This window comes from Hipposideros armiger, unplaced genomic scaffold, assembly GCF_001890085.2.
Source record: "Hipposideros armiger isolate ML-2016 unplaced genomic scaffold, ASM189008v1 scaffold_83, whole genome shotgun sequence".
Taxonomy (NCBI): domain Eukaryota; kingdom Metazoa; phylum Chordata; class Mammalia; order Chiroptera; family Hipposideridae; genus Hipposideros; species Hipposideros armiger.
In genome coordinates, this window is record NW_017731433.1 from 2,831,338 (window position 1) to 2,841,756 (window position 10,419).

The 10,419-nt window shown below is 44.8% G+C and overlaps 1 protein-coding gene across 1 annotated transcript; it reads right to left on the reverse strand.

The window, feature by feature from the left end:
- Nucleotides 1–3,570: 3,570 nt before the first annotated feature.
- On the reverse strand, nt 3,571–5,583 carry ACTRT3 (actin related protein T3). Its single transcript, XM_019643904.1, has 2 exons — nt 5,254–5,583; nt 3,571–4,670 (listed from the first exon to the last, which is right to left on the reverse strand). Exons 1-2 carry the CDS (start codon nt 5,451–5,453, stop codon nt 3,752–3,754), a joined length of 1,119 nt encoding a protein of 372 aa, XP_019499449.1. The 5' UTR covers nt 5,454–5,583; the 3' UTR covers nt 3,571–3,751.
- Nucleotides 5,584–10,419: the final 4,836 nt, after the last annotated feature.

Here is a 10,419-nt window from a genome sequence, read left to right on the forward strand (position 1 = left end):
CCCCACATCCCTTAGAGGAAGCCTTGGGGTCTGCCGAAGTACTTGAAAGGAAGGCGAAAACTGGATTTGTGCTGCCGAGTTCCCTTTTCCATCCACTATGGACTAGGCGCGGTGCACTCAACTACGTTAAAAAAAATGGAGTTCGCAGAAAAATTTTCCGACCAGGACACACAACAGTGATTCTCCACTCGGATCGTCACATTTGTTAGAGAATTTGACAAAACTAGATTCCACGGCAGCACTGACTAAATCAGAATCTTGACTCGGCTGTTGGGCAGACGCTGGCGTCCTGCCCGGTTCCCTTCGCCTTACAACGCATTCTCTTTATTTTCTCATTGAGAAGAGGGTGGGTTTTATTCAGTGTAACGCTGCTGTTCTTCATCTTAACCTGAAGAACTGAATTTACCTTTGAGTAGGAAATAAAGGCTCACAGTCGACTTCGCTTTAATGTGTCGAGATTAGTTTTTTTTTAAAAAGGAACAATCGAGCATAAATAGTGGGGATTTTTTTTGTTTTGTTTTTCATAATGGCCGGTATAATGACGTTTTACATATAACTGGCTGATCTTAATCAGTTGGATGAACTCCGTGGAGTGGCTATTGGCACCTCAATCTAAGAGAAAAGTAAAATGTTAGGGGGGGTGGGGCTGGGGGTGAAGGGGGGAGGTTGTTTCAGGCAATAGTAATGGCAGGGAAAATATGAACGGAATTTTCACTTTATTCCCTATCCCTAGATTACCTGAAAAGGATCATTTATGACTAGATATTAGAGGCTGGAGTCTGTGTAGAATGTTCCTGGCTGGTTGTTGGGTTAACTACCTCAAGGAGTGTGTGCCCTCCTAATCTAGCAAACTAGATTAGGGCATCTAGATTGGGAATTACTTTAAACTTAAATCTCTTAAACTGTTTACATCTCAATTTATTTTTTTTTTTAAGATTTTTTTAGGGAATTGGGGAAGGGGACCAGCCAAGTTGTTGTTCTTCAATCTTCGTTGTGGAGGGCACCAGTCTCCGGCTTCGCGTCTGCAGCTTGTGGCCTCTAAACTCAAGGTGCCCAGTTCAGTCTTAGTTGTGGGTGAGCGTAGCCACCATTCCATGTGGGAGTCGAACCAGCAGCCTTGTTGTTAAGAGTGCACATTCTATCCACTGAGCCATCCAGGCGGCAGCTCAGCTCAAGGTGCCAAGTTCAGTCACAGTTGCAGGTGGGCATGGCCCACCATTGAACAGGCAATCTTATTACACCAACTGAGCCATCCTGCCACCTGTTGGCAGCTCAGCGACAGCTCAGCTTGTGTTACTTGCCCATGTGGGAATCGAACCAGTGGCCCCATTGCTCAGAGCCCACGTTCTTAAGCCAGCTTTTAACCAACTGAGCCACTCGACTGGCCCTACATCTCAATTTCTTAATTTGTAAAATGGGACTAACACTTGTCCATCTTTGTGGGATGAAGTTTAAACTAAATGAATGTGTGGTTAAATCTATTTTCTTTTAGGAAAAGAAAGCACTTTTGTTAGGACAAGGGTCTCAAGGTCTGGGTGGTTCCTATTAAATGCTATTTTTGCTAAATGTTAAAATGTAACACAGTATTTTGCAGAGGCAGCTATAAATAGGATGAGCTTCACAGAAACCCAACAGGCTAAGAGTAGCGAAACTGCAAAGAAGAAATCAATATGTAATTAACCAAATAGTGCATGTAAGCAACGCTAAACTTCCCTTCCGAATGACAGAGCTTTGTATGTGAATCAGTTGTCTTCTTTACTTGCTGCAAGTTAATAAAACTACCTCATAACAACTATGTCTCCCTCTTGAATGGAACACCCCAAGTGATGAACCCCCTGAGTTCCGTAACACTTCAAAAATTCCAAAGGGAGGGGTTGGGATCAATCTCTCTACAGTGTTTATGAACCTATTGAGTGCAGCATCAATTCAAACTGCCCTCATTTTCTACACCTTATCCAATCTAGTCTTGCTTACAATCACTAAAATGGGAGACACATGCCAAGGAATGAAATGCACCTCTTCACAAATGCTTGACTCAGGCCAAACTGAGTTACTTACTGCTACTTGTACATGCCCATCCTTTTTACACCTTGGAGCCTTTGCCCTAATAGTCCCTCTGCCAGGAATATGCTTCTGGTAAAGTCTCTACATCTACATACCTACTGGGAGTACACCATAGAAGGCATCAAGGAAGGGGACAGAGATGAAAACGGAAAGCCTCAATCCCTGTCTTCTAAGAACATATCTGGGGAGGAAGAAACACAAGCAAACCAAACGATAAGGCTGCATAAATTAAATGGTCAATAGAAGTACAAGGAATATGTGCTGGAGGACACAATCAATTTAGACTCCCTGGAGGAAGTAGCATCTGAGCTGGATCTATAAATTCTCCTATAAGCAAGAGAGCCTTTAGGGATATTATCTCATTTGAACCTCACAATGACCCTGTGAGATAGGTAGGGATTTGCAACCCCTCTTTATGGATGAGGAACTTGATTTCCAAGATGTTGAAACAATTTTCTTAAGTCGTGCAGCTGGTAGGTGGCAGGGCCTGGATCTAAACTCAGATATGCTGCCCCTAAATTCAGAAGGAAGGGCACTCCATTAGGTTTAAATCCCAGCTGTCCTTTAAGCCCAGCCCCAAAGTCAAATGTACCAAAAAGTCTTCCTTGAGACCTCAAGGTATTCTTCCTCCTAGGAACCCCCATACATCTCTTAGGACATGTCATACATCTCTTAGGACACACTCATTTTCTACCTTGTATTATTGTAATTAAGGTATGAATTTCACCTCTTGTACTAGACTGCTGGCTTTCCTTGGGACAGGATCTGACAATTGACTTAGCACTCATTGCACTTCACACCGAGTTTGCATAGAGCAGATACAAAATATTTTGAGTTATGTCAATCCTGCCATCATTCTTTCAGCCACACAGGTCATTTCAGACCCTTCTTTCCCCTTCATACCTATCTAATTAGGCACCAAGACTTGTAATTTCTTTTGAATTCCTATTGCCTATAATCTTGGGTACAAGACTTGGCTACTTTATGTCTAGGCTAATAACTTTTTAACTGATCACCAAATCTTCAGGGCCTTCCCAGTGCAATTTATCCTCCAAACTGTTGTCACATTCATCTTAATTTCCTTATATCTCCCGCTTTTAAATCTTTCATTGTTCTCCTTTGCCTATAGGGCATTGAACACAAAGCCTTCCATTGCCTGGCCTTAATTTACCTCCATACTTATTGTTCTTAGTCTACTCCATATGAGCTCTTCCTTTTAACAAAACCATTTTATTGAACATGCCTTGACTATGCTTTGTTCATTTTCATCTCTTTAGCTCCTTGATCATTTCCATTATGCTTTTCTGGGTATCTGCCCTCTTCCCCTCTCCCTCTCCCCATCCTAATGCTACCCCATCCATGATGGCATACCTCTGCTAAGAAATCTTTCCTCATAGCAACCTTCTTTCCTTAAATGTCATCAAACTTAAATCTATATCACTCATGTGCTCTCACTCCAAGGAAAATGTAAGATCTACAAAGTCAAACATAATGCTTCCTCTAGCATTAAATTTGGTCCTACTCAATAAACGTTTGACTCCTTCACCATTATTTCCCATTACAGAAATGCAACAGAGACATGGACGTTCCACTAATTGAAATATTTTCTGTTCTCCCAGAAACATAATATCTGAAGTTTTCCATCTCACATATTCAAAGCATTTTCTTCTAACCATTTTATCTGTATTCAGAAGCATCTTTGGTGTATTATGTTGGGTCCAACTTCTTTAAATTCTGCAGCAGTAATCCACATGTCCTGGAAGGCAGACAGGGATGCAAGAATAGAGCCTCCCATCCACACCGATATTTTCCTTTCTGGGGGAGCTATAACTTGCACAGGGGTATTGGCAGGCACCACCTTTGTTATATCTTTAACTAGCCGCTTTTCTAAACCAGAGAACAAGGTTGATCCCCCAGCGAGGATAATATTGGAGAAAAAGGAATTCCTCAGATCTGTATCGCATTTCATTATGCTGCTGAAGCACAGCTTATCAATGCCAGGAGTCGCAAGGTTCATGAGAGATGGAGAGAAGAGGGCCTCTGGACATTGAAAGAGCTGGTCATGGAGCTTGAGCATCTTCCCATCAGGGAGCTGGTAAACTTTCTCTAGACTAGCAGGTTTCTTGGCCATTTCCTCTTCATAGTTCATTGCCACATAACAAGATGTTTCCTTAATGTCCACCACAATCTTTCTGTCTGCAGCACTAAGTAGCATGATGCCACGGTCCTTCAACAGCATCATGAGGTAGTTGGTGAGGTCAAGGCCTGCCAGATTTAGCTGCTGGACACCATGAGGCAGACAGTAACCTTCAAAGATGGGCACACACTGGGTAACTCCAGCACCTGCATTCATCACAAAGCCAGTTGTGAAGCCAGCAGCGAAGAGAGCCAGCACCTCCTGGGTGGACATATAGAAGGCAGGAACCTCCAGATGCTCCAAAAACACTTCCGTGATCTGTTGTCGGTTGGCCAGTGGGTTCAGTGCTGGCTCCGTAATCAATACTGGGCCGTCACAGGGCTTTAGCTTCAGGTTATGGTCATAGATGTGTTTCCACATGATTTCCATGTCTCCCCAGGAAGTAACCAGACCACGCTCCACTGGGTAGCTGTAGCAAGAGCAATAACATAAATGACAGCTTTATTTTTTCCAGTTTCTATCCTTCAAACCTGGGTTAATCCCCACATTTATTACCAGTATCCCTTTATGGGCAGTGACTGCCAGAGCCTCTCAGAGAAGGTAACTGCCAACAAAAGTTAGCACAGCTACCTTCCTCTGCAATTTTTGTTGCTTTCCACCTCCCAGCCGCTTGGAAGACCCTTTTGTGACTTTAAAAAAATTGGGATGGGGTGGGGTGGAATCTTCACATAATAGTATAGTTTTAATATCAGCTAATTAGAGAAAAAAAACCAAATGACAAAGGTACCATAAATTAACATTCTTAAATGAACGTGTGTTTTCAGAAGGATAACTTTACACGTTTGAATACACTTGTATAGACAAAGAGCAAGTAATATTCATTCATTAGATGTTTGGCACCCTCAGAGATTTGTGGCTCACGCGTTTGCAATAACGCCGGCTGGTAGAAACTTTCCTGACTTCCTTACCATTTCTCTAACCCTTGCATCCCCCATCTGGGCTTTCCCTCCTTCCCCTCCACGCGGGTCCTGCCTGCCGGCAGAAGGCGGTACCTGATGGACAGAGAGCTTCTGCGGGCCTGCGCTTGGTCGCCCACGCACAGCTCCCCTGCGCCCTCAGCAGCACAGCCCCGGCCTTTAGCGCGGCCGATAATGTTTGGGTAGACAAACTGGGGCTCCCGGGACCCAGCCAGGCCCGCCTTGATCACTCCGGAGCCGTTGTCGATCACCACCGGTAGCTGGTAGTAGCTCATACCGCCGCCGTTGCCCCTGGTACCCCGGCCGCTCCCGCTGCTCTCGCTGCAGGCCGAGCCAGGAGGGCGGAAAGTGCGCGGCGCAGCCCCTGGGAAACCTTTCAAGGTTCCAATGATGCGCCGGGTCTGAGACTTGGACGCCGCGTCACAAAGNTCAGTCTAGTTGTGGAGGATGTTGCTTCACTGGCCCAGCATCTTAGCTGTGGAGGGCAGTGTCACTGGCCCTCATATGTGGGATCCGAACCGGGGCCCTCTGGCATCCCCAGCCAGTTCTTAACCATCGCGCCACTTGGCCGGCCCGAGGGACTTAAATCTTATGGTAGGTAATAAGTCACATTTGCCATAATTCTTTATTATATGCAAAAGGTTTTCATGTCAATTATCTCACTAGGTGAACTTGAAGGCCCGTCCTTACTCCAAAATTATATAACTTAAGAGAATAATTTTGCCAAAACAGAAAAAATATATCAAATGTTTGTAATGCTAAGAATTTCCCTTTGTAATGTTTACAAAACAGAGGGATTTCAAATATAAGAACTAGACAACAGCTGCGAGCTTATTTTTAAATTGTGTTTATTAAATCACTATTTTCTTTTTAAAAATGAGAAAAGTACTCCCAGATGGCCATCCTCTGCCTCAGGCCCCACACCACCACAAACTTTGCAAATGTGGAGAAACAAAAGTACCACTAGATGGAGCAGGAACAAAAGCCATCTATTTATTTGTAGTTCAGGGAACCCAGGCAGTCTTCAATAGATCTCGAAAGATCACCTTCTGAGTAAAATGAAGCTTAGTGAAGCTAGTTACTTCAAGAATCTATAAATCAGAACTAGAACTTCCTTCACTTACCCTGTGTTCTTTTCCGCAAAACCATGCTGACTGGGGAAATTCCTTTTCCTTCTTACTGAGAACATTACCAAGAAACCATTCAAGGCTCGCCCTGATAATTTGCCTTTATAATGCAGGCCGCTGGCTACTCTCAGTAACTGCCCCCAGAATAGCTCAAGGACATGAGGGGCCTGACTTGGGATGCATCCACACTTCAGCCTCAAGTCATGTTTGGGGGATGTGGGCAGAATGGGCTATGGGTTGTACCTAGTGGGCCATCAGTTTTTTCTTTTCAGAAAGGAAACCAGACCCCATTCTTTGGGAGTAGGGGTATGCATTTCCTTGTAAACTTATTTTGTCAGACACCACTTAATACTTTGCGTCCAAAGAAAGGCAAAGATGAAAAGTCAAAGACCATTAAGGAACATAGTTTTCACTGTTTTGAGAAACATACTAAGTCTTCTAGTTAACGAATACTATGTTTAATTACCTCACCAAAAATATCACTGCTTTTCCACACTCGATTGAGGGGACAAGTCAAGACCTACTTTGGGAGCGGCAAAAACCTCAAAACCCCCAGAACAGGAACTATACGCTATGACAGAATGATAAAGGACAACAAAACCAGACGAAAGGGATTAGGGGGGAAAAAAAGCCCCATATAGGACCGGTGGCGGGCTACTCAGCTCAGCCCACTGCCCATTCATCTGGGTCAATTAAGAGGTGCCATCACGTGTCCTTCGGCAATTTGCACGCATCCAGATCCAACCTGTTTTGGAGATCCACAGATCCACCACTGACGGTGAAGGGAAACCGGACGCGCACAATCGGAGCCTGCCTTCCAGTGGGAAAGCCGACTGCGCCACCCACTCCCCGCGCAACCCCTCAGCAAGCTGCGTATGTTTGAGCTTAGTCCCGGATGCAAGTCCCACAGCTCAAGGAAATGCACCACGCGCGGGGACCCGCTCCGTTTCTCTCCCTGCGGCCAGGGCCTTTCCCTTGCCCCCGAGAAACCCGCGGCTGACAGAGCCCAACTCTTCGCGGCGGCATCGGAAACCTCCGGGGAAGTCCCAGGCCGACCGCGGCCTCCAGGCAGGACGCGGGGGCTGGGCAGGCGTGCACCACAGGTTCCCGGGGCGGGTGAGCTGGCCAGCCGCTGACATTTTTTAATTTGGTTTAGACCGCATGGTGGACGGCGGTAGGCCGAGGCTTTTCCGCCTGCTGAAAGCCAGCGAAAAAAACAGCAGGCAGGGAACAAAAGCACGGCGCCTACGCCCTTCTAAAGTAGGGTTAGGGACAAAAGGACCCTCACCCAGCCCGGACTTCGCCTCCGCAACCTGCGGCGCAGCCGCGGCATCTCCTTATAAAGGAGCCGCCGCCGCCGGAGCCGATTGGCCGAGGCCGGCACCGGGGCTCTCGCGAGATCCAGATCAGGCCTCCAAGGTCTTTTTCCAAAAGTTCTATTTCCGGCGGTGAGATCAGTGGCTGCCTTTGCCCCACATCCCTTAGAGGAAGCCTTGGGGTCTGCCGAAGTACTTGAAAGGAAGGCGAAAACTGGATTTGTGCTGCCGAGTTCCCTTTTCCATCCACTATGGACTAGGCGCGGTGCACTCAACTACGTTAAAAAAAATGGAGTTCGCAGAAAAATTTTCCGACCAGGACACACAACAGTGATTCTCCACTCGGATCGTCACATTTGTTAGAGAATTTGACAAAACTAGATTCCACGGCAGCACTGACTAAATCAGAATCTTGACTCGGCTGTTGGGCAGACGCTGGCGTCCTGCCCGGTTCCCTTCGCCTTACAACGCATTCTCTTTATTTTCTCATTGAGAAGAGGGTGGGTTTTATTCAGTGTAACGCTGCTGTTCTTCATCTTAACCTGAAGAACTGAATTTACCTTTGAGTAGGAAATAAAGGCTCACAGTCGACTTCGCTTTAATGTGTCGAGATTAGTTTTTTTTTAAAAAGGAACAATCGAGCATAAATAGTGGGGATTTTTTTTGTTTTGTTTTTCATAATGGCCGGTATAATGACGTTTTACATATAACTGGCTGATCTTAATCAGTTGGATGAACTCCGTGGAGTGGCTATTGGCACCTCAATCTAAGAGAAAAGTAAAATGTTAGGGGGGGTGGGGCTGGGGGTGAAGGGGGGAGGTTGTTTCAGGCAATAGTAATGGCAGGGAAAATATGAACGGAATTTTCACTTTATTCCCTATCCCTAGATTACCTGAAAAGGATCATTTATGACTAGATATTAGAGGCTGGAGTCTGTGTAGAATGTTCCTGGCTGGTTGTTGGGTTAACTACCTCAAGGAGTGTGTGCCCTCCTAATCTAGCAAACTAGATTAGGGCATCTAGATTGGGAATTACTTTAAACTTAAATCTCTTAAACTGTTTACATCTCAATTTATTTTTTTTTTTAAGATTTTTTTAGGGAATTGGGGAAGGGGACCAGCCAAGTTGTTGTTCTTCAATCTTCGTTGTGGAGGGCACCAGTCTCCGGCTTCGCGTCTGCAGCTTGTGGCCTCTAAACTCAAGGTGCCCAGTTCAGTCTTAGTTGTGGGTGAGCGTAGCCACCATTCCATGTGGGAGTCGAACCAGCAGCCTTGTTGTTAAGAGTGCACATTCTATCCACTGAGCCATCCAGGCGGCAGCTCAGCTCAAGGTGCCAAGTTCAGTCACAGTTGCAGGTGGGCATGGCCCACCATTGAACAGGCAATCTTATTACACCAACTGAGCCATCCTGCCACCTGTTGGCAGCTCAGCGACAGCTCAGCTTGTGTTACTTGCCCATGTGGGAATCGAACCAGTGGCCCCATTGCTCAGAGCCCACGTTCTTAAGCCAGCTTTTAACCAACTGAGCCACTCGACTGGCCCTACATCTCAATTTCTTAATTTGTAAAATGGGACTAACACTTGTCCATCTTTGTGGGATGAAGTTTAAACTAAATGAATGTGTGGTTAAATCTATTTTCTTTTAGGAAAAGAAAGCACTTTTGTTAGGACAAGGGTCTCAAGGTCTGGGTGGTTCCTATTAAATGCTATTTTTGCTAAATGTTAANAATACCAACATGGGCCAGTGAAGCGATGTCCTCCACAACTAGACTGAAGAACAAAAGGACAGCAACTTGTCTGTTCCCCTCCCTCAATTCCCAATAAAATCTTTAAAAAAAAAACCGGTGTTCACATAAAAATCTAAAATTTTTTGTCTTCCCCTTTAGTAGTGGCAATTGTAGGCCTCCATTCCCACAAGGCTGCTTCCCCCTGTAAAGGGACACTCATTCGCCCCACCTTCTCCATAGTCGCTGTCCTTATTCTTGGTGTGATTCCCTCCTTTGTTTCCTTCATGTCCACTGCATTTAAATTTCTAAACCCTGGCCTAAGCCTTCTGTATTTTTGCTGTTTTCACTACCATCATACATTACTGCCTTAAAAGAATAAATGGGAGAAGGAATGACAATTACCTTTTGTCATTCTCATTCTCATCTTAGTTTAAAACCACTCTTCCTCTTACACCTTGTGTGAATGAGGTGCATGTGTGCACACGTGTGCCTGCGCCACCCGTTTGTCCCTTAAGTCTTGAGCCAGGCTAATACGAAATTTTTACTGTAGAGCCAGGCCAGGCTGAATTAAAATTCATGTCATCTTCAGAGTCAAGAACTACAGCCAACCTAGCACGAGAAAAAAAGCTTCTCATTGTAAAGACAAAACAAACCTGTTTGTTTTTCAAATATTTTTAAAGTTATAGCTTCCTTCATGAGCCTAAAATTCTCATATTCTCCTTTATTAACACAAAATAGGTAATTGGGATAAACATTGTTATTTTCAAACTCCATATACCCCTTTGCAAATCACTTGTTAAATAATATAAAAGACATGAAAGAAACCCCAAGTACTTAAGGGACCCATGTGGATACCTAGACTCTCTTAGGTACCGGTGTCACATAAGCCTTGAAGTACAGATCCCCAGTATTCATGGATTCCGTATTTGTGAATTCATCTACTCATTAAAATTTACTTATAATCCAAAATCAGTGCCTGCAATGTTTTCATAGTCATTTATGGACATGTGTAGAGCAGTGAAAAATTTGAGTCACCTAATATGAAGGTTCTCAGCTGAGGTCAAACAAGGT